Here is a 26,967-nt window from a genome sequence, read left to right on the forward strand (position 1 = left end):
GAATAAACATTGCTATCGGATATTAATGATGTGTCATCCGAGTTGCTCCTTATGTCACTCTCCCTTATCATCTTTCTAATCAACTATCAATAAAAAAAAATTATGTTTAAAATTTTGAATTCGCAAGGTAATTTAATTTTTCTCTCCATTTAATCGGAAATTGTAATCCAAATTTTCCTCTTGAGGTCGAGGTAGATGGATTCACGCCAAGTTGACAGTCCGCACGTGAGAGCACATGAGCTCGATCCACATGTAACGAATAATGTATACTCTTACTTCCCTTTTAATTAATTTATTCCATGCGATCTGATCCTTCTGAACTAATGTTTGTCTCATTTAATTTATAATTGCATGTCGTGCACTTTATCTCTTCTTGTCATGTAACTTAGGGCTAATTATTATATTGACATTCCTATATTTACGAAAGTGAAAAATTCAGATCAATTTACGATAACATCATTGATTTTACTGGTAAAAATATGAAAATAAATAGTAAACAAATAATTTTAACGTTAGTTGATACTGGTAGATGATGTCGGTGGTGGTGGATGATGATGGATCACGGGTGTTGTTGTGGATGAGGAGAGCGATAGTGAGAGATGAGAGCTATTGGGAAACTTAGGGTAGTATCATATGCATGGCAAAAGAACAGAAAATAAAAATCTTAGATTTATCATAAAAAATAGTTTCTTGTTGTCGTGCGAAGATTGATGCGTAAAAATTCACAAAATCGAAAACTGTACTTATATGAAAAATGTGTTACCTAGGAAATCGTATATCCTTGAAAACCTATAAATCTGTAGGAGAGGATGAAGGAGGTCAACTATTCTCCTCTCTAGCGATGATCCACATGACAGATACGGTGAAGACGCTTCTCAAATTGCTACACAATCCTCCTCTCCACGCACACCACGTGATCAAGAAGGGGCTAAGTCTTATTACAGTCCACACGTCCCAAACTAGGGTTATCGGTTGAGGAGGAGAGGGAGAGAGGAGTATAGGAGGTGAGATCGAAAAAGGATTTTAACCCATACCCTATTAGGTATTGAATTTCCATCCAACTACCCAAGTCTCTTAGATTAGTAGATTTTTACATAATAATCTTTTATTTGATTTTATTCATAAGATCCAATAATTCAAGGGTTCACTGAATATCCAATAAGATAGGGGCTTCAACGAATATCTTATATCCGAACCTTGACTCGTGGCAATACCTACCATATATATGTAGCCCTCTAGGCTCAATATCAAGTTAGCCATAAGTTATACTTGTCAGAACTCCTTCTAACTCAATGAATTATTATCTCTATAATAATTCACTTGACTCATTAACTACGAACATATTAAGCCACTATGTCGTAGTCCCCAGACAATACAAGAGAATCCAATCCATTTGACATATCTATCCTCAGTTACCGTGTATTTATAGTCCCTCATCCATCTAATATCCCAAATGTCATATACCAAGTATGGTGTTGTCAGTCCTATACAGAATCTATTTGAGTCTCATTCTAATCGGATTCTTCTAGAGAACTCTTTCTTTCTCAATTCGAATAACCCTAACCAGGGATTTGTCTGAGCAAGAACACACAGGATATTCTTCTTAGAATGGATGATCCTCTATCGACACTCAATTGCCTTTGTAAGATTAGCTGCCACTTCCGATGGCCGGTTATACTAGATTTGAAACTTCTAGACCTATAAGTTTGGTATCAAAGAGATAAGTACTTATACAGGACATCCTTGGTGTCTCAAGTTTAAGGACCAGATACACCATTAGGATGATAGAATCGTTGTCTGACAATGAGGTATTATCAACTATCCAATATTCCGTGAGTGGATCAATCAGTGAACCTATTCTCCAATGAGCACCTACACTGTATCCCTAGTGTCCCCACACGAGCAACTATGAGACCAACCGCTTCCATCATATGGATATGTCTACAGCACACTAGTCTATCTGGTTATCTCGACGTTTCTCTTGAGTAACATACGATCGAAATTATTTAGGATTTATGTTTAAAGGCGAATCAATTTCATTATCATGATCTCATCACGATTTGATTCCTATTGCATAAATCAATGTACATCACAATATATTCAACATACAATATAAAGTGAGAAAATATCGATAATAATAATAAGCAAAAAGATTGCATAGTATTTCACGTATATTATCACTCACGTGATTGGCTTATAGGACACCTATAACTAGCGAGAGCCACTCTGCATCTACATTGGCTCGACTAGTTACCAAACGACCTTCACCTCTTATCATCGTTCTCCACATCCACAATAGTCACCTGTGACCCAGCGACACCGTCCTCTGCCACAATTGATGTCGTCCATTGTCGTCACCAACTAAAATATTAAAATTATTTTTTTATTTTTTATTTTCATACTTTCGTTGATAAAATCGATGACGTTAAGATAAATAAATCTAAATATTTTATTTTATAATTATATAATATCAATATAATTTTTTAAAATATATGGACCGAAACGTTAAAGGTAACTGACGATATAATTAGCTTTTAATTTAACTTATCAGTCTTCAATCAGCCATAGTTGGACTTACAATTTTACTATTTATCATAATTATCACTTACGGCTTTATTATTATTATAATATATACAACCTATCGAGATTTCATAATATAACGGATCGAAGTAATTCAACAATAATACCAACAAAGAGGCAAGAAAAACAGTTCGAAAAAAAAAATCTTCAAAAAGGAGGGGTGAGTTCTAAAGAAATCTGAAGCTAAGGGAAGACAAATGGTTTCGATTTGTTCGCCTTTGTCTCCCAATCTTGTGGCCAATTCCATCTCGGTCGAAGCTCCTCGGAGTAGAGGCCGATTGCTTACGTCCAGAGAATATGGTGTTCTTCTCCAATTTTGCATCGACTCCAAGTCACTGGAACGCGGGAAGATGCTGCATTCTCATATTCGGAAAGACGGATTCGAGAGAAACCGAGATTTGCTACCGAGGCTCATTAAGCTTTACTCCGTCTGCGGCCGGATTGACGACGCGAAGAAGCTGTTCGATAGAATGTCGAAGAGAAATTCCGACGTGTTCTTCTGGACCTCGATGATTTGTGCGTATGCCAAGAATGGAAGTATGATGAGATGTTTTGAGCTTTTCGTGCAAATGCTCGAGCGTGGGGTGCGACCTGATTCGTACACATTTTCGGGATTGATGAAGGCTTCTGCTGAATTTGGCTTCCTCGAATTGACTCTGCAATTGCATTCGATGGTAGTTAGGTGTGGCTGTGGTGGGTGTTTGTCCGTAGCGAATTCACTCATTCATGCTTACGGGTCCTTTGGAGTTGTTCACGAAGCACGTAAGTTGTTTGATAGAATGGTTGTTCGAGATGTTGCTTCTTGGTCTGCCATGATCCAGGCATGTTCTTCCATGGGAAGCTATGCTGACTCGATGGCATTGTTCTCGAGAATGCAGCTTGGGGACAGCCTCAAACCGAATGAGCTTACTGTTGTTGCGCTGTTGCCTGCGTGTGGTTTCTTTTCTTCCTTGAGAAAAGGGCAAGCTGTTCATGCTTATGTCATTAGGAATGGATATGAATCTAATCTGATCGTTGGCTCTGCTCTGGTAACGATGTACTCCCGGTGTGGGGATCCTGACGTTGCTTATACGATCTTTACTAGCTTTTACCAAAAGAATCTTGTTTTATGGACTTCAATGATCGAAGGTTTTGCATTAAATGGAAAGTATGATATTGCTCTGAATTTGTTCAAGAAAATGCAAGACCAAGGGTTTCACCCAAATTATGTAACTTTAGTTGTGATCCTGTCTGCATGCAGCCATGCTGGCTTCGTTGATGAAGGTTTGCAAATATTTGAGACCATGCAGGAGAAGTTTGGTGTGAAGGCTGGGGTTGAACATTATGCATGTGTGGTGGATATGTTGGGGAGGGGAGGAAGACTAGACGATGCTGAAAAGTTCATAGAGAATATGGGCACGAGACCAAGTGGGAGTATGCTTGGATCATTGCTTGGAGCATGTCAGGTTCATCGTAATGTGGAGATTGGTGAGAGAATGGCCTACAGGCTTTTTGAACTTGAGCCTCATAATGCTGCTAACTATGTAATCCTTTCCAATGTATATGCTGCGGTTGGACAATGGCACAATGTTGGAAGAGTGAGACAAATGATGATCGCCAAAGGGTTATTGAAAGATTCTGGATGTAGTTGGATTGAGCTTAAAGACACAGTTTATGTGTTTGGGGCGCATGATAGATCACATTGGGAGTCTGACAAGATCTACAAAGTGCTGGAGGAATTAAGTGAGGAGATAGGCAGGGCAGGATACATGCCAGCCACAGAACATGTGTTGCTTGATGTGGAAGAGAATGAAAAGAAGAAGTTGCTGTGTAGCCATAGCGAGAGACTTGCAATTGCTTTTGGGTTGCTGAAAGTGCCTCCGGAAATGCCAATAAGGATTGCCAAGAACCTTCGAGTATGTGACGATTGCCATGAAGCAATCAAGCTTATTTCGAGGGTCACTTCAAGGAAATTTGTTGTCAGGGACACAAATCGTTTTCATCACTTTTATAGGGGATCTTGTTCTTGTGGAGATTACTGGTGACACGATGACAAGGGAAAGATCAAGAACTACAATAGGTGCTTTTGTTCTCTTCAATAATCAGTTATAAGACTCTGTTGAGTTCTACATGTATTATAGAGAAGACCACGGAGCAGCGATAGCAGTTTAATCTTTGTCTAACTGCAAGCAACTGGGAGCATGAGTTCGAGATGATGATAAATTTGAACTGTTCAGCATAAGTCTTTCTGTGACACGATGATTTGGTGAGTTGATCTTGAGTTTTGACATCCACCCCAAGCTTGGTAATAACCACAACTAGCCTTTATTGCACTTCAACATCAACAGATAACAAGATACGTTCTACTGTCCTTGTTATCTGACACTGTGGCTGTATCAATCCATCTGATCACATCTGTTCATGCAAAAAAGAGCAGTTAAGGATTTCATGAGCATGTGATTTCCTCTTGTTCAACTTTTTCTCAGAATACTGACTGAGGGCAAAGTCCAACAGCTAATGTATTTGATTAATATTGCAAAAATAGTTGAAAGTTTGACTATAGTATGAATAATCATTTTTCATACTTGTACAATTTTGATATGCCTGTAAATAACCCTATGCCTTCACAGAACCTGAATCAGTTTCTATGTTTTTATGTAGCAGGTTGGCCGAACTATACTTGTTCATTGTTGGATGCTGTCTAGATTGGCATCATTCAAATCAGCACTAAATTCTTTCGCCAGTAGTATCAGCTCCAGTATAAATTTTTCTAGAGGTGGAATGGGAGCTTTAAAGATCAGACATGGTTTAGAAGTGAAAATGGAGAAAAGTATGCTTCTATTTCCCTCTTTTGTTCTTAGTTTTGCATTTCAAGAGCTGAGCAGCTGCATCACCTGAAACTGCTGCCACAAATATTAATTTTTGTGACATAGAATTGCATTTACCATTATTTTAGACAGGGAAGATTATACCAAAACAAATTACATGCATCCATTGATTTTACATTGGAGCACAATCTGAGCAGAATAAACAAAACTTAGTCTCAGATGACAGTCAAACTTGCCACAGATCGTGGCAGGCAATCAGCAAGGCAAACCTACCTGCCATGAAAACAACAGATGAACATGACAAACACAACAAATATTATTATTAAGCTTGTATGTTGAAAAATGTGGTATCCATGCTTCATCATCAAGCATTCAAATTCAAATTCTACCATACCAAGTAGCCATTATTTTAGCCTCATCTCCACTGTTCCTTTTGTTGTGAATGCAGGCCTCCTTGCAACATTAGATTTGGGTCAGAATCCAAAGACTCCGCCAGCACATAGGCACCATGTCCGGTACGTGCCCTCCACTTGCAACATTAGATTTGGCGTATTTATGGTTTTTATATATTATGATTATATTTAATATTTTTAATTAAGTATGTAGCTCAATTGAGGGTCCCACCTGTCCAGAATATGCCAAATCTGGAAATGTTAGGAAGCTTAAAATAGCCAACTTCAATACATTATCACTTGACCTTTTATCCTTGTCTATATGTGACTAATGTTTACTTTATCTGTATTACATCTTATATATATTTATATTTATGAATTAAAATAGCCAAAGGTGGATTTCTTTGCTATCTCGACTGCTATCTAAATCTCCAAAAGACATGCCGCATATGCAGCAGTGAGTTGCTGCAGCAAGTCATGTCATGTCGGTGGACGTTAGACCTTTGGCAAGAAGTAGTGAGAGTGTGTGAGAGAGAGAGAGAGAAGAAATCAGTAGATCACCAGCCTTGCCCATGACCACCTCAGTCGAGCACCAGTATAAAGAGATGACTGTTGATACAGCTTCTTCACCACCCAAGATGGCTGGGAATCCTATTGCAGGCTTCTTATTTCAAGTAGCAATGTTGAGCTCCCTTCTATGCTCAAGCAATGGCCATGGCCTCAAGATGGGTTTCTACAAGCAGTCCTGCCCTCAAGCCGAGACGATTGTTCGCACAACAGTGGACAGCTTCTTCTCCCACGACCCGACTGTGTCCGCTCCACTCCTCAGGCTGCACTTCCATGATTGTTTCGTGAGGGTAACACTCTAGTCACTGCCGTCCTCCCTCTGTTGTCATCGTTCGTACACAGATGAACAGATCGATCCATGTGAAACAGGGATGCGATGGATCGGTGCTGCTGAACTCCACCAGGAAGAACTTGGCGGAGAAGGACGCGAAGCCAAACCTAACACTCGATGGCTTCTACGTGATCGATGCGGCCAAAGCAGCATTAGAGGAATCATGCCCTGCCACGGTCTCCTGTGCAGATATCCTCGCCCTTGCAGCCAGAGATGCAGTGTCCTTGGTAGCTTCTTCGCCTTCCTGCCCTGCGATCGAATGCCAAGCACACTGAACCGCTGTTGCGCTCAGGCTGCAGGTCTCGGGAAGGGGATCGCCATGACGAATCAAAGCCTTTATCAGGTCGAGACCGGACGAAGAGACGGGTTTGTATCGAGAGCCTCCGAGGCAGAAGCTCATCTGCCATCTTCTTATGCCAATATCTCTGCGCTCAAGGCAAATTTTGGTTCCAAGAGACTCACCGCCCGAGACCTGGCAATCTTATCAGGCATCGTATTGCAATCTGATCCATTACACGCAAGAACATGAACTGAGATCTTGGTTTTGATCGTTGAACAGCTTAATCTCCTCGTGCAGGAGCACATGCCATAGGGAACTCGCATTGCTTCTCGTTCGACAAGAGGCTGAAGCGCTACCATGGAAAAGGAGGGATCGACCCGACCTTGGATCCACACTATGCCATCAAGCTGATAAGCAAATGCAGGCCGAGCAACGGCACGACCACCGAGATGGTGCCTGGAAGCTCGACGACGTTCGACACCAAGTACTACGAGCTGGTGGCCAAGAGAAGGGGGCTGTTCCACTCCGACGCTGCTCTGCTCCATGACAAGGTGACCAGAGACTACGTCTTCTCCAGGCTCAAGTCACCTGAGTCCAGTTTCTTTGCTGATTTCGGATCAGCCATGGTGAAGATGGGGAAGGTTGGAGTGCTCACAGGCAAAGCAGGGGAGATCAGGAAGAACTGTGCTCTGGTCAACCGCTAGTAGGAGCTTTGAAATTGTTGCGGTTGTGTTGCGTCTTTCTTGCATTCAGGATTTTGTTGCTCTGTGGAGGTTAATATATGCTATTTGGTCTCAAAGTTCAGATTGAAGGAAGTAACATTTGATAGATAGGTGACAAGAAATTTAATGGTTTCTTGATCTCATAGACATTATTGCTCAGTACAGCTAAACAAATGATTCTCTCTCTCTCTCTCTCTCTCTCTTCAATCCACCTTCTATTCTCTTTCTTCTCAAGGGCGCGAGTGCAAAGGGGATGCTCCACGATGATGCCACGAGGACAAAGGTGACGATGAGAATGATGATGATGAGATGATGATGATGAGATGATGAGGCCTTTACGGACAAGGCAAAGGTGGTGAGCACAACGATAAATGGCCATGTGGAGGCAACGAGGACGATGGTAAAGCCTTTTTGAGTGGTGTGAGAGCAGTAGGATCTTGTGACGAGGTGAAGATTACGAGTGATGACAAGGAGCGAAGACCGTCGAGGAAGGATGAAGACCAAGGATGAGTTTTTTTTTTCTAAATAAAAGATATTATACGAAATAACAAAAAGGTACAAGAAAAAAAATAAAAACTTGGTGCCATGTCAGAAATTCTTGCAATTCAACTCAAAAGACTTGGATGCAGCTCTTTATTTGCAACATTGCAGGAAGTACAAGATGCTGATGAATGAAGATATCAGTCAGTCCGTGGAATGGAGACTGAAACATCTGTAATTGGTATACTGTGCTCTTTCATCTTAAGCTGCTGTTCATGTCTTACTATTTACCTTTCGACAGTTCAACCTAATCTCTCCTTCTCCGCCTGTCAACACTCCCACGGATCCGAGTTTGATCATCGACTTGGAGAACTGATGAATGAATCGCTTTGGGTTGCTCACGAACCGCGCGGCCAACCTGCTGGTGACGTCGGTGAAAGCCAAGTCTTGGTCTAACTGCAGCACTGCCTTCCCGTTGAGCAAGCCGTGGTAGAAGGAGGTGTCGAGGACGAAGGGCGGCGATGTGGTTGCTTGGTTCAAGAAGATCTTTGGGTCCTTGGTGACGTTGCTGGGTAGCACGACTTCGGGCGGGCATTGCTGCTTGAGGGTGGCGAGCATGGCGGGATCGATTCTGGGGTCAGATAAGCCCGTGGCCTGGAAGTTGTAGAGTCGGTCGATCACGAATCCGCAGTGGCAGAATCCAACACCATGAGCACCTGAATTCAGAACATGAATGTAATACTCTTAGAGAATATCTCTGGACGGTGATTTGGATTCAATGAAATTAAAAGACCCATGTTTTCGGATCGCTGCATCGTGATAATTAGTATAAGAACTGATCTAATAACGCAGTGAGATCCACCAAATCTAAGAATCGTGAGAGGTGACGTTAAACTGACCTAATAACGTAGTGAGATCCACCAAATCTAGACTGATGTTTCGGAAAGCAGCTTCGGCGGCTTGGATGGAGAAGTAGGGACTCGGCAAACGGACGTCGGAAGCCATAGAGACAGCGCCATCCCTCCTCCCGGTGGGAAGAGCGTAGGCTGCTCCGCCCGACAACGCCACACCATCTCTAGCAGCGAGCGCCAGCACGTCAGCGCACGACACCACTCGGCTGCACACCTTCTCCAGTTCGGCCTTGGCGTCGTCGATCACGTCGAAGGTCCTCAGTGTCAGGTTGGGAGCCGCTTTCTTCTCGGCCACGTTGTCGGCGGTGCTGTCGAGGAGAACAGAGGCATCGCATCCCTGCGAGAGCAGATCGATGGGTTGGTATAGCGAGCAGTCACTCCTACTCAATCGACGAGCAACCGGAGAAACCTACTGCGACGTACTCTAACGAAGCAATCATGGAAATGGAGGCGGAGGAGGCCTGCAGGAACAGATGGGTCCTGCAGGAAGTGCTTCTGGACCACTTGCTTAACGATGATCTCTGCTCTGGGGCAAGAATTCCTGTAGTAGTGGACTTGCAGGGAGACGACGATGGTTGGAGCATGAGCTAAGAGGACGAGAACCAAGGAGAGCGCTGCCATGGTTCTGCTCTCTGCTGGTGTGCTGCCTGCTGTCCTCCATGGCAGCTTATAAGAGAGCACGAGAGCTTACTTCTGTGAGAGTAATCTGGAGTTCATTTGACTCCCAAGTGGATTGCTTCCTACTGCTTGTTTCTTGGGATCCTCCTGCCAGTTCAGTGTGATGAATGTGTGCACATGGACGCAGTTGCTGCTTCACTCTTTTCCTGGACCTGACATTAATATTTGTTCTTCTTCCAGTCCATGTTTGATTTGATGAGCTACAATGTCAGGTTCTCATGAGATTGATCATCTAATTCTCTACTCAAAGCAGCAGTATGGAGAAGTTTACAGGACACAGAAATCAATCACAGTACTCAAATAGTCAACGCTGTAAATGGTATTTATTGACATGAATCAAAACAAATAACAAGTATCCAATGAGAAATCTATTTCTTAGCAGCGAGATGTTGAGTAAATGCTTTAGGGTTCAGAGAAGCTGTTTCTCTAAGAAAGGCAGAGGAGAGGAGACTTTTTAGTCTCCATTGTGCTCATCCTTCGCTGTCAAGTTCATGAAACCGAGCAGGGCTATGATGGCAGAAATGCACTGCACACAGATATCAAATAGCAAGCTATTGGATCGAGTTGGGGAGTGTTGGTGGTGGCGAAGTTTGATACAAACCAAAGCATTATTTATTGCGCACCTTTCTTAAACTGTGGCTTTTAGTGGTTGACCAAGAAGTCTCGAGATTGCAGTAAGAAGAAAGATGTTTAGCTTAATTAAGCCTAAATTGGCTTCTTTTAGTTTTGTTTAAGTTGACCAATGGCCACTGTGTCTACATGTATTGAGTAGCACTGCTTCTAGAACCCTCCAGAATGATTTCATTGGGTGTTTTGTTTAGGGTCCACAAATAACATGGAGATAGCATTGTGTAGGGGATTAGTCTAATATCAACAAGGACTTTATTAGCTCTTAAAAGTATGATTAGCCTACCTAAGTCAGCCCTCCCATTACTACCAAGAATACCATGGACATATAAAATTGATCTTTACAGACAATTAGGGTTTGCATAACAAAATTGAATTTCAAGACGAGAAAACATACACTGATCCTTTCGAAATCTAGCGATGAAAGCCTAGTGCACCGGTAATCTTAGATGTATAACACAGCTTAAGCAAGAATCAATTGTAACACAACTTCAGCAAGCTGATTCTAGATATCTCCATGCAAGGATCTATAACAAGGTAAAGAATCGATTATAATAAAATCCTAGTATCATTGCCAAAGCTTAGCAAATTACCATTTTTTCTTGCTGTTTGGAACGTATGTATCACATGATTTGTCAGCCCTCTTAAAGTGCATTTCTTTCATCTAAAACTCTAAATGATTGACCCTTCCACACATTCACCTCCTGCCCAGAAGGTAGACAGCAGTAGCAACCCCAGTCAGCGCGACGCCAACAGATGCTAAAATTTTTGTTCTTGATGGACCGACACTTTGTGTCGGAACCTCCAGCAGACGCTTTATCTGCAATGTTAAAGATCAGCGGTAATTCAAGAACGTAAGTACATGGAGAATATGTGTATAAAGCAGAAGCACAATTTGAAATTCGACACTTCAACAGCTAAATAACAATACACTAAAGTGAAACATATCTGCAAACTAAGAAGAGACAGTTTGCCAAACAGCAATTATTCAATCTGGGACTATCCAAGGATTCCGACAACAGATTACCTGGGAACTTTGGTGATAGACCACTTCGAAATCATCTAAACGTCAGATCCACAAAGAGTAAAAAGATCGGAAAATATACCTCTATGGGCTGTTCCCAGTTCTTCTTTATTCCAGATAAATGCCCTTTGCCAACAACTGCAACAACTGAAGAATGTTCTCTTGCAACCTTCAATAATGTCGATGACATGTACCTGCACATACAAGTCCAGGACAACAAAAGAATGACATTATATCCAAAGCATGGAACTGAAAATGGAACCTTAGCTTTAAGATGAATGCTCAAGGAACTCAACTAAACGTCAACCACAGACGATCTACACTACTTCAGTGAAACAACAATTTTAAGGCTTCCAGTTTGACTAGTGTATTAGAGCGAATGGCTTGTTTGAAATTGACAGTGGTAGTTTAGATGTGATCAAGATAAGAAACACTAAATATTCATATTGTAACTAGGTTAAAATTTTGGGCACCAAACTAAGATAATAGAATTTTCAAGATTTGAAAATGGAGTGTGCGAAGATAGTTGAACATAGGATAGTTTCCTAAATGATAAGCAGAAATAGAAACTGAGTCCAATTTTCAGCACCAAACAATTTTGTCTACCATTATCTGCCAATACTCCTGAATCTTTTAGTTAAAATATAAAGTGCATGAGTATTTTCAGCAAAAAAATTGGATAGCCAATGCACAAGGATTGTGCCAATGTAGGGCATAGAAAGGGTCAATATATGTAGTCTTGGACTTACAAGCAAAGATGTTTTTATTACCCGAGTCCAGTCACCTAGATTGCAAGAAATAATTGCACAATGAGACCAAGCTCACCCTCTAGCATGAATATTTTCCACTCACAATTCTATAGAAGATACAACCATGAACATATAATAAACAATAAATATATGAAGTCAAAGCATAAATTAATACTAACATATCACGCTCATGAAGAAGTGTCTCCATCAGAGTAGGGAATGCCTTGCTCATCTCTTGAATGAAGAGGGTCAACATATCAACATCATCCATTTCCTTCAACTAAAAGAGAAGAATATAATTAAAATCTAAGTTACATTAAGATATTATTTTAAACATAAGTTAGACAATGAATTAGTACACACTATTTAAAACACCAAGATATCATAACTCAAGCATTATAATTGTTCTAAAAAATCAGACACAATACCAAGTTTATGTTAATTATTAGCAATATATGTATGATGAAACAAAAACCACAAAATACAAAGAGCAAAACAAAACCAGGTAAAAGTCATTCTTCACCATTAGGGCATATCAGTAAACAATGATTTAATAATAAAAAAGGAGTTAAATATCAAGTTCATTTATATAAAAATCTTAGGTATAGGAATGAGAAAATAAATATAAATGACAAGATATAATGCTACTGCTCCAGGCATAGATAATGTGTCTGCCTAAGTCAAGTTGGAAGGGACTAAATTCACAATTATCAAATAACAGGTCAGATTTGGGCCTAAATACCAAGACTGATGCAAGACTAACTTAAACAAATGATGGATCCAATTCTTTATTTCCATTCTGTTGACTATATAATCCTGCTACAAATAATAACAACAAGAATTTCATAACTATTCTCCACCAGTGAAGGCAACAAATGTTAATTTGTAACCAAAAAAGAAATTTAACTCTACAACCAACTGTCAAAATGGAAAAAAAATATATCTTGATTTGTCTAAAAAAAAATATGGTACTACCTGATCTGAAGTACATGGTCAGGTCAGAGGAACAATTATCTATAGAACAAATGTAAGCTTGTAAGCATGTCTAGCAAAGGCTATTACATAACAGCTTTTCTTAGGATCAAAATATTTCTGGGGCTTAACAATTTCTCAGGCATTGATTGATCCCTATGGAATGTGCAAGGCACAAACACTATCCAGATACAGTACTCATTTTAGTTCACCAAACATAGGTAACAGCAACTATATTTCTCTTTCTTTTTAAGTGTCTATTATAATTTACAACAGCATATTATAAGTATGGAAATAAACAAAAGAGAAGCTGAAAACAAGGATGATGGAACCCTTCTTCATGTTACAAGAATTACCACAAAATATGTGCAAAGCAGTTGTAGCATGTAAGTCTATGACCAAAAGAAGGCCAAAAGAAAGTACCTACAGAAAACAGGACAGCTTACCATCTTATTCAGATCATCAGAACTAGGTAAAAAGATTGTTTGGAAGAGTATATAGTACAAGAATTTTGCTCTATGCCACAGTGTCATCTTCCCCCATGTTCTTCGTAAAGTAATCTGCAAAAATCAAGAATACATCAGCAAAATGCACAAAGAAAATGCTGGTTAGCTAAATAGGTTCTGGGAATTATTCATCTAAAATGGACAAATCCTTAAACCCAAAGATAGCAATAGATTACTTACACATAGGACTGCTATCAGAATGAAATGCAACCATAGCAAAGAGTACACGCAACAAACTTTACAACAACAAGCTAATTGTCCAAGAATATCAAATGAAGCAATGGACCATAGAAGGTTACAAAAAACAACAATTTCATAAGTCATGTGAAGACACAAATAAATGGGTCTCATACCTGAACAGGACGGTCACCCAGTATCACTTTGCCTCCATAACTCATTGCTTCTTCAAATGCTACTCGAAATTCAGAGCCAGGGAACACTTCAAGTTTGTGAGCAACCTAACATATGATACAAAACCCTAATAACAGCTAATAACTGATATTGCAAATAGCAATAAAAAAAAGTGTGAAAACATGCCTTGGCAAGAAACCAGCTATAGAGAATCCCAAAGGTATTCATCTTCTTTTTCTTCCACATGTCAATCATTTCACTCACAGTGGGAACCTGAGAAAACAAGTAAAAAACTAGAACAGTTTGACAAAATTGACATTTTGATATATAATATATAAATTAGCAAAATGATCTGATGGAAATTTAACAACCAAACTTATGTGAACATTGAAGAATGTCCAACTAAAAGTAAAAGTATATATTCCAACGTTTTAATCTTTCAGAAAATTTTTATCCTTATTAATAGTTACATGTTAATCCTTTTAATAAGACTAATAATAAAAGGAAATATCTTAGGTACAATGCTAGTTTGTCAGACAAGAGGTTGCAGGTTCAAACTTGTTATTGCCTGTACTTTCCAATTTTTAGTCTTGAATCAAATTGGTCTTTGCTGGAAGCTACTTCTCCAATTTCCATTAATTGCAACCCATATTTTGTAATTGATGTATGGTTCTTCCATGCTCGAAGGATGGTAATGAAGACATCAACTATAGAAGGGAATATGGAGAACCAATACCCCCTTCTTACAATCTTGATTACGTTCTTGTAGTAGTGTTACAACACCTAACATTAGATAACTCTATTGCACCTCCATTCAACCTAGATAAAGCTAAAAAAAATTATGCCAAACAATGTCAAAGAAGATTAAAAGAAGGATTTTGGAACTCATTAGTCCAAGAGAATTATTCATGAGAACCATTTTGGACATCTACAACTGATGAAGCGTCATGGTAAATTGAAAAAAAAAAAAGAATGTGCAAAAAGAAAAGGTAAAATGAAAGGCAACACTAATTTTGAAATTAGCATTCAGGATTTTCAGATGTCTTAAGATCAAGAACAAATATCGAGTTCATATGGTTCATGAACCAGCATTACCAAAGTTATTGATAGATCTTAACCATTCATGACCATTTATCCAAAACAATACTTAATTTGCCAATGCAGCTTAACAAAGAACAGCAGAAAATAACAGAAAGGCACCTTATGGAGTCCACAATCTCCAGTGCTTAGCAGAGAAGATGTGCTACTGATATATATGTGGCACATCTTATTTTGAAATGGTCTCACCGAACTTTGGGCTGCTGTCACCTCCATACTTGTCCTTATTTAAAGAAGCAAAAGTATGCAGGAGAATGCAGCATAAAGTTTGGTGACACAGTGTTCCTGAACTTATTTCTCTCAACTCTTAGGTTATGATATTGTTGATCAAGTAATTGTTAGACATGCCATTGTTTTTAAAAACATCAAATCGAGCTTGAATAGTTGGAAGAACAACCCCAATAAGATCCAGAAGTAGCATATACTCCACATTGTCTCAACTTATAACGGAAAATCCTTCGATTTTAGAAATGGCATACCAATGTGAATTTTTCGTCAAGTCCTTCAGACTTAGTTGGCATTCAGACTACTTGGAGGAAGATGGCATTCACCAAAGCCCGATCTTATTAGCGATCTCCACAATCATGGTGTTCTGCCCAAGTCATTTGAGCTTAGTTGGCATTCAGATTTCTTGGAAGAAAGATGGTAACAACCAAAAGCTGATCTTGTTTGGAAGTAATCTACTCATGCTTGCTGCTGGTGTAAGGGAGAGCAGATTGTTTGCACTGACAATTCAGAGAAATGTGGTAAGAGCGTGAAAATCCTAATAACTGTGAGAAGCTGCATATATTACTCTTATTTTTTTCTCTTCTTCCTAACCCCCATGTCTCTACTACTGCTCTTACAATTTCTCATTTTTAGTCCTAGATCCCATTTTCTTCTTGTACCTATGATCCCGATCATCCTACTTCTAGAAAAATAAAAGCACAAAATTTAGCATAAGGAGCCAACGTAATGATGAAAAGCTTTAACACCAATAGAAATTGGCTAAACTATAAATAATATGACTTGCTATACCAGCCAATCCAAATTGGGATAAGCCTGAATCAACAGCAAGTAACAAAATCAGCCAGTCATGGTAGAAAACCATCCAGTTTCCAGGACTTCTAAGATGATTTTTAGCCAGTATCTCCAACTCATTTCATAAAAATCTGATATCCAATAATACTGAGCCAATTGATCCTGCCCAATTCCAATCTCAATCCTAATTCTATCTCTATCTCCAATAGGAATTCTAGTTGTGCTATTCTGAACCTTGGTGTTACCAATTTGTTGTCTATAGAAGTTTACCATTCAAACATGATACTCTTTCTGAAAAGGATATGACTTATCCTTCGATGTACAATTTTCAATGAGGAATCTACTATCTATACATGGATAAGTGATATTGGATACCTTCAGCTTAAAACTTGAGCTTTGGTTATATACAACACAATTTTATTACTGTTTTAATATCTTAATACAAGACAATTAAACAGCTATTACCAACCACACTACTACGAATTTAAGCATTACACATGCTTATTAAAAATCCACTAAAAAATGAAATGCATTTAACTTGTGCTGGCGGTTATGTCTCCTTAGTTACATAGGTTCTAGTAACTCCAACAATACCCGTGCAATGTCTTCCAAAAGCTTGTACTAGTGAATGTAATTACTAAAAATTAATTATGATGTGCAAAATTGAAGTTGATTGATATATATCAACCTGAAGATTCTGAGGAGTCAAAATGGCAACCCTGCTTGAGCACAGCTCCAGAAAAACAACCTACATTGAATACCAAAGAGACATATACATGAGTTCAACAGCAATAAATTTTCAGCACACCACCAATCTATCAACAATGCCACTTTTCTAACGCAGGCTGCTAACCTGCTATACGACCAATTGATCAATCAAGTGATTGTTGAGATTCAAGAGGAAGCACCTGAGGTTTCAAGTAACTGATGATGGCCTGAACTTCTTTGCAAGACTCCTACAAAGACATATATAAGATTAGATATGAGCTTCTAACAGCACATAAATCAATGCCTTGAAAAGTCAAGTAATGCTCAATATAGAACAGAAACATGGGGAGAAACGGAATGAATGGTACAAACTTGGAAGCAAGCACATAAACTCAAAATTTCTTTCTTTAATCAGGTAAACAAAGAAGTCAGATTATCGCTAACCTTCTTAATACCTAATAAATTTATATGAAAATCAATATAACAGTCAGCACATACGAGCTAATAAAAACTCAAAATTGAAAGCTCTAATTTATTTATTACTAAGATCCTGAAAACAAAACAAAGGGGAGACATTAATAGAATATCGAAAATCAGAATTATCTCGAAAAATGTCATTTTGTTTCCACAAAGAAATGCGATTTATAGAGTAATTACTAGATCAGATCACCTGAGATACATGGGCCGTCCCGACAAGGTACACATCACAGGATCCCCCCTCAGCCGACGACTCGCACTGCAAGAACAGCACGCCCTTCGCCAGATCCTCCGGCAAAACCTTCTTCCCCTCCGCTGCCCCTTCTTCCGCAGACCCCTCGCCGCCTCCTGATCCTCCACCACTCGAAGCCTCGGAAAGGATGCCAGAATCGAGTACGGTTTGCGCCGCAAGGTTAGGGTTAGGAGCCGGCTCGTCGGCGGCGGGTTCCGAAACGTGGACGTAGTCTTCTGCGGAAGAGGTCTCGGACACAACCGAGGAATCATCGGCGGGCTCCATCGGAGGCGGCAGAGGGCGGCGCCGGGAACGGGAAGGGGAGGAGAAAGGGGGAAGAAGCTTCGCAGAGGGGAGATGGGAAGGGTTATGGAAACCTATATATACACGGACGGCTGGGGAGAGGCGAGGGAGGGAGGAGAAGCACCGGACGGAGACTCGGCGGCACCGTTGGATCGGTGGGGGAAAAGGGCACGACTGGGCCGAGTTGAGGACGCGAGTCCGCGGCCAGCGTATCATTACCCGATGATACGCTGACGCCTATCCCAAACCTTTTACGTCTTTAGAGCAAAAGCCGGTCCGGACCGGACGAGACGAATTACCTCCCGACCGGTTTCGAACTATGGAGAATTAGGTTCAGCCGACTCCCGACCCACCATCTTTAGAGCAAGAGCCGGTCCGGTCCGGTCCGACCGGTTTGAACTGTGATTCCATGCTTTATATGAACTCTACCTCGTCATTGTCTTCGCCCTCAAGAGATTCTAATGGAGTCACCGGATTGTAGGGATGCCATTGCGTGATCCATCTAGGATTACAATACATATTTTTCAATATTAGGATCCATACTTAACATTTCTGCTTGGTTTTGGGTCAAGTATCGGATTGATTTGAGATTCCAGTTAATAGTCTCATTTCCAAATCTTTAAATCCATTGGCAATTATCTTGATTTTTTTCCATATAAGAGAAGCTAATTTTGCTTAGTGTTTGGAGGTGATGAGAGAAAAGAGCGAAGATTCAATCTTGTCTCTTGTTCACTTTGGTGTATTAAATAAAAATAAAAAAAAAAGATTTAAGGAAGCTAAATATTTTAATTGTAATAACTCATCGTCAAAATATTTATGATTCGAGAAAATGTTATCACTCACATGACTTATAGGACATGTATGACTAGCATTAATAATAACCCAGCTTTGTCAACTCTAGAGACTTGCATTTTTGTCTCAATGCAGCTTTTTAGGTCATCTTTCCTTGAAGAGTTTGACATATTACACCAACAGATCAGTTGTGATCTTTATTTGAATGCTAGATTAGTGATAGAAGCACAAAACTACTAGGCCGAAAGAACATAAAACAAAACAACCATGTAATACTATTTGTATAATACAAATGAATGACAACAGTTCTCTAAACCTTACCCAGCTGAAAATAGCCTTGATAGCTAATGGTTACATACTAAAATATAAGGTTCACCAGCAAAATCAGAAACTCCAATATGTCACTTTGATGTTTCAAAAAGTCTATAATGCTCACAAACATAGTGGTATCATCTGGTGGACTTCCAAGATTGCACCTGTCACCCAAAAAGCACATATATGGGAAATCATTATCAACAATACAACTAATGAAGTTCGTTTTATATGCATGTGAAACTACAAGCTCAATTCCAGACAATACCCTACAGATATTTCCTGATAATGTTGACATAATTTCATCTCCAAAAACACACAACAGCCTGCCTTATAAAATACTTAACAACTAAAATATGTTATATCAAATAGAACCACAATGGCGCAGGAATTGCTCTACCTAAATTGATAGTTCCCGTAAGACAAGCTACTATCTGTTTCTTCTCTAGAAAACCAGCAAGCAAACAATACCACAATCTAGACATCATTACAAACCAAATAAATTTCAATGTGATTCCGAAATTTACCAAACCAACATAATTCAATATGTTAACTCAATTATTTATCAAATGTCACCAAATCAACAAACTTTGGCAACATATATGGGAAATCACCAAAGGGAATTATCAACAATACAACTAATGAAGTTCATTTTATATGCATGTGAAACTATAAGCTCAATTCCAGACAATACCCTACAGATATTTCCTGATAATGTTGACATAATTTCATCTCCAAAAACACACAACAGCCTGCCTTATAAAATACTTAATAACTAAAATATGTTCAATCAAATAGAACCGCAGTGGTGCAGGAATTGCTCTACCTAAACCGATAGTTCCCGTAAGACAAGCTACTATCTGTTTCTTCTCTAGAAAACCAGCAAGCAAACAATACCACAATCTAGATATCATTACAAACCAAATAAATTTCAATGTGATTCCGAAATTTACCAAACCAACATAATTCAATATGTTAACTCAATTATTTATCAAATGTCACCAAATCAACAAACTTTGGCAACATATATGGGAAATCACCAAAGAGAATTATCAACAATACAACTAATGAAGTTCATTTTATATGCATGTGAAACTATAAGCTCAATTCCAGACAATACCCTACAGATATTTCCTGATAATGTTGGCATAATTTCATCTCCAAAAACACACAACAGCCTGCCTTATAAAATACTTAACAACTAAAATATGTTCAATCAAATAGAACCACATTGGCACAGGAATTGCTCTACCTAAATTGATAGTTCCCGTAAGACAAGCTACTATCTGTTTCTTCTCTAGAAAACCAGCAAGCAAACAATACCACAATCTAGACATCATTACAAACCAAATAAATTTCAATGTGATTCCGAAATTTACCAAACCAACATAATTCAATATGTTAACTCAATTATTTATCAAATGTCACCAAATCAACAAACTTTGGCAACATATATGGGAAATCACCAAAGAGAATTATCGACAATACAACTAATGAAGTTCATTTTATATGCATGTGAAACTATAAGCTCAATTCCAGACAATACCCTACAGATATTTCCTGATAATGTTGACATAATTTCATCTCCAGAAACACACAACAGCCTGCCTTATAAAATACTTAACAACTAAAATATGTTCAATCAAATAGAACCGCAATGGTGCAGGAATTGCTCTACCTAAACCGATAGTTCCCGTAAGACAAGCTACTATCTGTTTCTTCTCTAGAAAACCAATAAGCAAACAATACCACAATCTAGACATCATTACAAACCAAATAAATTTCAATGTGATTCCGAAATTTACCAAACCAACATAATTCAATATGTTAACTCAATTATTTATCAAATGTCACCAAATCAACAAACTTTGGCAATATTTGTCATGGTATCTTATTAATCCAATGGCTTCTTCATTGAAAAGAAACAATGAGAAAGCGAAGGGGGTCTCCTTGCAGAATTGAGCTATGTCAGACCGTTGTGGAGTCACGTCCATGAGACTCGGGCATCGAACCTCTTAAGGAGGAGACGATGATTCATTTACTAACCAAGACACTGTTTCTAATTATCATTTGTAGGCTGGATTTTGGCAATTATCAGTTCTTATGAGGTACGGAGATTAGCCTAATAAGAATAGAGTTGTTTTTAGATTGGATGCATAAAGTAGACATCAAATTCACTGAAAAACAACAATCATTAAAGAAGGAAATGTATACCCATAATAAAGATTTTAAGAGCAGAAAACCACAAGTCCACAATGTCCAAAGGCTCATGAGAATCAAGACATCAAATTTGATAAAGCAAAGAGCTGTAGCAACGAAAAATCCAAGCTTTTCTACGCGACATAAAACGATACATTAATGAGGAGGTTGTTTCCCGGAAATACCAATCAGCTAGAAGACTATGCGGAACTGCGGGGCATCGGACCCGGCGGCCGGGATGATCTCCCACCGGCACGGCTCGAGCTCGTCCGAGACGGGGCAGAATCCGGCGAGCGTCATCCTATCGCCCGAAGCCGCCACCGAGCCGAACTCGAAAACCGTGACGTCCGCAGGCCTCCGTACCTCCACCGCCCCGGGCTTCTTCTCGGAGTCGCCCTTCGCTGCCGACGAACGAGGGGGCTGCGCTCCCTTGCCCTTCCACCAGGACAGCAGCCCCATAATACCTCCCGTGCGTGGAGGTATTCGATGTGATTAGGGTTTTATGGGAATCGTCGAATTGCTTGGGACGGAGGAAGCGACCGATACTTATATGTCGTAAAGGGAAACGCGCGCTGGGTGTGAATTGGTACCCCCTATAAGGGAAACGAGCCTCTAAGAAGTGGGTTGAACGAGCCGTGCTTTTTCCAACCGCAAGTCATGCATAAAAAAGCTTATGAAAATAGACAAATACATCATCCACTTTGCTCAATAATTAGCCAAATTACTGCCATAAGAATCAATATGCTTAACTTTTAAGGCAGACATTCTTCTGTTAGATTGGTCAAGCAACTTAATACAGAGAAAAGAAAGATGAAACATGTCGTACAAGTCTGTATGAACTTTCATACAGCTGAAACGCATGATGGCATAACCTGCCAATGTGGTGGTGTAAAATGTTCATATATGCAATCAGCTGCATAATAACAGCAAAGTACATATTGGAAGAACATGGTTGATCCTGGCACAAAAAACATTACAACGTTCCTTTCTGGTGAGTTAGGGCACTCTGTTCCTGACAGGACCTACATAAAGCATTCATCAGAATAACTGAAAGCTCCTATTTGTTCAACAAATAGAAAGAGCAAACAATATTGATTAATTGATTCTCTAGAAATTCTCATGCTCATCTTGCCTTGCATCTTCAGTAGTTCCTTCCCAAATTTCTGGAGCATGTGGTGTCTGACCACCCTAGGCTCCACCACCTTCCATCTGCCTCTGCTTCGCCATAGCTTTGCGAGCTTCTCTTTGAAACTCTTTCTTGGCAGCTGCTATCTCTTCAAACCCCTTTTCAATCTTGGCCTCCTCTTCAGGAGAGAAGAAACCCACTTCCATTTTTCCAAGCTGTTCGTACATTTTCTCAATCCTGGCTTTCCAGACCAAGCCTAACTCTGTCCCCATTTTATGGTAGGGTGTCTTCAGAAGATACTCGTCGATCCCACCAGCTTTGTCAATGCATCGGAGAGCATGAGTGGTGACTTTCACTCGAATGTGTCGATCATGGATGTAGCTGAAAAGCCGCTTCTCCTGCACATTTGGCTTCCATGTCCTTCTAGACCTGTACCACAACATTTTTACATCAGATCTAAGCTCCTATGACTTAGGAACACATTCTGTACAGATGACATAATTCTAATTCGTATATCAGTGACATGAAGTAATGGTCCATCATATTAATGTTTATTGGAACCCTATCCAACTCAAAGATAACAACAATACAAATTGCAAATAACCTGAGACAATCAAGTCAAGAAAGAAATGAAGCATCTTTCACCTTCATCTTCTGAAAATGTGGCTCACTCGGGGGTTTATGTTCTTTGCCTGATTAAAGATTTCCCATTTATCTTCTGTTCATTTTGTTGTTGAAACATGGTTAGCGGAAATCAAAGTGTTGTCCACACACAAGAGTCCATGTTGATTTGTATTAAGCTTTGTCATCATTCAGCGTATGCATGTGTTGTTGTCATTTATGCTTCATGTCACATGTGGACTCCACTTTCAAGGGACGCAGAAGCTAAATTAAGACTGAGAAGTACACCAGGGTTAAGTAAACTGAAAAAAAAAAACAGGGAGAGATTGGAGCATGCCAAGAATGACCAGTACACACTCTCCCAGCAAACTATTAAGCTATTCTCATTTTAAATTTCATAGCCATTAATAGCCATTCAAGATGATCTCTCAAAATAAAGGAAGACAATGGTAACGCCAGTTAGGACACTTGAACAACAGCAGCTCTTTCATAGATTTTCCTTATATCTCAAAACTGGAGCTCGTGCTTGGATAGCTGTCCTACCAGACAAGATAGATAAATCTACTATAATTCAGTCATTTTCGATTTTTTTTTTGCTAAGCATTCCACGACCTACCATATTCCATTTAGGCAAAGAAGCAATAAGAAAAGCATTAAGTACACTAGATCGGAACTGATCCATCCTTCTAAATTTCCATAGAAAGATGTACAAGGTTATACTTCAGCTTCATATTTCCATAGTTAAATCAGAAAGAAAATTTACAGAGTTGAAACTCATGCTAAGAAAACGGTGGTGTAAACACCATTGCATATTTGACATAATTAAATTTAAAATGGAACAAGAATAATCCAATTAACTACTAAAGATGCTTTGATTGCTCATCCTTTTTTCTAATCATCATTGAAAGATAGCAACATTTCATCAGAGAACAAAACTACAAATAGATGCATAAAGCAGAAATGGACAGAATGGAAAACAACAGTCCAAGATTCCACCAAGTAGAATACAACATTCAGAACAATCCCAACCAAAGACCACCCATTCATAGGCAACAATTTGGTAGTAAGCCTAATTACGACTCATGATGACTATGATCACCAATATAAACACTTCTAGACCAAGAAATCCTAGACAGTGATTACAAAAAAAAAAGGGCTATCACTCCCAGATTTCAAGCAAATGTGTTAACTCTATCATTGGAATTTCCAACTTTGATAACCACATAAGATAATATGTTATAGTTTCTTATATGTTTAAAGAATTCAGGTAAATGTAAATCTGAAACTCAAGATTAAAACACAAAAATGAAAATAACAATAACCCAAGTATCCTAGCTGTTTCGAGTAAGTTACTTCCATTTCCACCATTGATTTGTTATGGAAAAATACCTACTAATATAAAGCAAGGTCTTGTATTATCTGCACAGAAGTTGGGATCAGATAGGAGCAATACAATTGAGAAAATGGGATTGGTTAGATTGGGTGTGGAAATTGAGATCAGCAAGAAAAATGATTTTAAAAACTAAACAAATATAAACAAAATCATTACAAAAACGAACGAATTTAAGGAAAAAAATGCTAATTCTTTTACTTTCATATACCATAAGGTGAAAACAATATACAGGATAGTAACAAAAAATAATGGACTCATATCATAGAAAGATATTGTTAAGAGTAAATATACAACATGATGAGTAATGGACCCCATTGTGGCCATTTCATGACCTTCTTTTATCCATCTCTATTATCTTAAAAGGCCAAAAGCTACTCTGTCCTCGCCTTCCATCTCCCCTTGTTTATCTAAAACAATAGTTGACAAGCAACTCTGCAGCAGCAACTGCAGTGAATGTGATAGTGGCTGCTGGATGGTCGATGTGACAGCAAAACAATCTCTCATACAATTCACATATAAAGTCAGGTGTCACCTTTTCTCCATGTTTTTTTTTCTTTCCCTTCCCATGTCTGCCACCTCCTCCTCTCCTTTTTTTCTTATTTTGTGGTTGACAAATACGCTAGAATGGCCAAAACCAACTGGGTCTATAAAATTTGATTGATTCTGGCTATTACTAACCAAATTTATAATAAGGCTGAAGCAAAATCAGATTGGCCAAACAATTTAGTTATAAAGTTTTGTATTCTATCTTAAGGACAATCAACTGTTATGCTTAAACATTTCTCTCTACTTTAAAGCTATGACAATTGTCACATATTTTAAAATCTCAAGTGGCCAGATTTTGATTTGAATGACCAAGCAATAATGGGGGGAGTAATTACAGAGAAAAACATCTTCTAGGAAATATACCATGATCATCTGTCCAATGAAATTATATTTGAGGATCCCATTATCTTTAAATAAGAAGAAAATCTCATCTTCCAAACTGACCGGTGATAGAGCAATGAACAAGATATATGATCGACAATTATTAAAGAGAGAAAGAAAAAAAGATGCATACTTACCTAGTATTTCTCCATAATTTTTTATGGTCAACACAGTTTACAATAATGCTGGATGTAGAAAGTAACTACCTCGGCTTATTCATACCAATTGAGTTCACAACTCTTGTCAAGAAATAATGACACCGAAACAAAAGAATGTGGAGAAGAAATCACATAATTTACATTACAAGCACTTCGGCCCGGACCTTATCTTGACCCAATTTTAACATAAAAAATGAGTTCATCCATGTGCTCAAGAACGTATTTCACATCTTAAGCCATTGTCAGTCAGGGAAAAGTGCAACAAAAGGCAAGAGATAACACCCTATACAATTCGTGTTGGTTTCTGAGCATAATTACAAGAAGAAACTAATAAGATGTTAGAACAAAGTACAAAATTTCGAGTAGCGGTGAACTATTTCTTGAATCCCATTTCTAGTTGTATTAAATTATAACATTTTCGAGAGAAAGGGGGAAACTGTTCTTTTCAGGTTCAGGTGAAGTTTAAGGACAACGTAGGGAATACAATGTTGTCTTTGTTTTCTTAGTGAAGAATACAGATCGTTCCATATCCCTGCCTCCGTAGTCCGATTCCACATTAAAAGAACAAAATTTCAACAGAGTTCCAACCAAATAGAGCAAAATGAAGAATCAAGAACATCGAAATATCAAAGAACCAGGAGAATAAAGGAGGCAGGATCGAGAAGGTTTACTTACTTGTTGCCGCCGTCCTCGCTGACTTTGTTCCCGAACTGGATGTGGCGGCCGGCGAAGATCCCGCGCTTGGCCCGCCCCATCACGAGCTTGTTGTTGGGGACGAGCTTCTTCACCGAATCCATCACGTCCGGAGGCACCGAGCCCCCTACCTTGCGCGCTATTTTGTTGTATATCTCCCTCGATCTGAAGGCCATCGCCGGTGTGAATCGCGGCGCTTCGACTGGCCGAAGCGGGATGCCGAGAAGAATATAGGGATTGCTTTGCCCCCCTTGCGCTCGAGTCGTATCGTTTTGCTGGTTCAGGGTCGGATCCGGGTCCGCACCCCACTAGTTCTTTAAGATTTGTGCCTGGTGTTTAGATCAACTACAACCGTTGGATTGAATTAGCACGAATGGTTGTAAAACAATCATTCGTGTGGTGACTTATCCCTATCTACAAACTTAGGGAGATAAATACATGATCAATTAAAATATAAGAATAAAATTTTTTTACTTAAATTATTAAGTTAATTATATATTACTATATATAACTAGTTATATTTAAAAATCTCTACACTTTTAAAAGTTACATCGGGATCTTTATACTTACGAATGCGAAATATTTAATCTCGATTATCCTCACGTCGTTGATGACGGAAATACCACATATGCCAAATGATAAATCGAAGTAAGGTAGAGTCAACACGTGCTCAGTGATAAACTTTACGTTATTTTCATCAACAAAATCAACGACATAAGTAGAAACGAGGTTAAATATTTCACTTTCATAAATATAGAAGATCCTAATATAATTTTTAAAAATATAAGGATTGAAATATTAAAGATAGCTAATTACAATTAGTCCTAAATTATTGGATGCATTCATATAATAATTAAATGATGAATCATAAATTTATTTTTTATAATGTACTTTGCTTGATAAACCTTCATTATAGGACAACTCTAACCTA

At 38.9% G+C, this 26,967-nt stretch overlaps 4 protein-coding genes across 6 annotated transcripts; 1 reads left to right on the plus strand and 3 right to left on the minus strand.

Moving 5' to 3' along the window:
- Positions 1–2,669: 2,669 nt before the first annotated feature.
- On the plus strand, positions 2,670–7,761 carry LOC103978609 (peroxidase 56). 2 transcript variants are annotated; one of them, XM_009394460.3, is made up of 7 exons: positions 2,931–4,825; positions 5,221–5,389; positions 5,836–5,902; positions 6,168–6,636; positions 6,716–6,904; positions 6,970–7,165; positions 7,255–7,761. In XM_009394460.3, exons 4-7 carry the CDS (start codon positions 6,352–6,354, stop codon positions 7,659–7,661), a joined length of 1,077 nt encoding a protein of 358 aa, XP_009392735.2. In that variant the 5' UTR covers positions 2,931–4,825; positions 5,221–5,389; positions 5,836–5,902; positions 6,168–6,351; the 3' UTR covers positions 7,662–7,761. The 2 variants fall into 2 exon arrangements, 1 of the variants encoding a protein (XP_009392735.2); XR_010484694.1 differs by lacking the exons at positions 5,836–5,902; positions 6,168–6,636; positions 6,716–6,904; positions 6,970–7,165; positions 7,255–7,761 and having other exon boundaries at positions 2,670–4,825; positions 5,221–5,354.
- Positions 7,762–8,287: 526 nt separating this feature from the next.
- Positions 8,288–9,946, minus strand: LOC135606230 (peroxidase 57-like). Its single transcript, XM_065097212.1, has 3 exons — positions 9,494–9,946; positions 9,059–9,407; positions 8,288–8,875 (listed from the first exon to the last, which is right to left on the minus strand). Exons 1-3 carry the CDS (start codon positions 9,689–9,691, stop codon positions 8,433–8,435), a joined length of 990 nt encoding a protein of 329 aa, XP_064953284.1. The 5' UTR covers positions 9,692–9,946; the 3' UTR covers positions 8,288–8,432.
- An 858-nt stretch (positions 9,947–10,804) lies between these two features.
- Positions 10,805–18,045, minus strand: LOC135606183 (uncharacterized). Of its 2 annotated transcripts, XR_010484724.1 has the most exons (10): positions 17,474–18,045; positions 17,004–17,051; positions 16,784–16,843; positions 14,164–14,250; positions 13,980–14,084; positions 13,567–13,680; positions 12,328–12,428; positions 11,482–11,593; positions 10,969–11,195; positions 10,805–10,902 (listed from the first exon to the last, which is right to left on the minus strand). XR_010484724.1 is itself a non-coding variant. In XM_065097081.1 (9 exons), exons 1-9 carry the CDS (start codon positions 18,029–18,031, stop codon positions 11,073–11,075), a joined length of 1,308 nt encoding a protein of 435 aa, XP_064953153.1. In that variant the 5' UTR covers positions 18,032–18,045; the 3' UTR covers positions 10,904–11,072. The 2 variants fall into 2 exon arrangements, 1 of the variants encoding a protein (XP_064953153.1); XM_065097081.1 differs by lacking the exon at positions 10,805–10,902 and having other exon boundaries at positions 10,904–11,195.
- Positions 18,046–22,054: 4,009 nt separating this feature from the next.
- Positions 22,055–26,282, minus strand: LOC135606279 (uncharacterized). Its single transcript, XM_065097302.1, has 2 exons — positions 26,019–26,282; positions 22,055–22,673 (listed from the first exon to the last, which is right to left on the minus strand). Exons 1-2 carry the CDS (start codon positions 26,210–26,212, stop codon positions 22,307–22,309), a joined length of 561 nt encoding a protein of 186 aa, XP_064953374.1. The 5' UTR covers positions 26,213–26,282; the 3' UTR covers positions 22,055–22,306.
- Between the last annotated feature and the right edge of the window lie 685 nt (positions 26,283–26,967).

This window comes from Musa acuminata, chromosome BXJ1-1 (genome assembly GCF_036884655.1).
Source record: "Musa acuminata AAA Group cultivar baxijiao chromosome BXJ1-1, Cavendish_Baxijiao_AAA, whole genome shotgun sequence".
In the NCBI taxonomy this organism is placed as follows: Eukaryota; Viridiplantae; Streptophyta; class Magnoliopsida; order Zingiberales; family Musaceae; genus Musa; species Musa acuminata.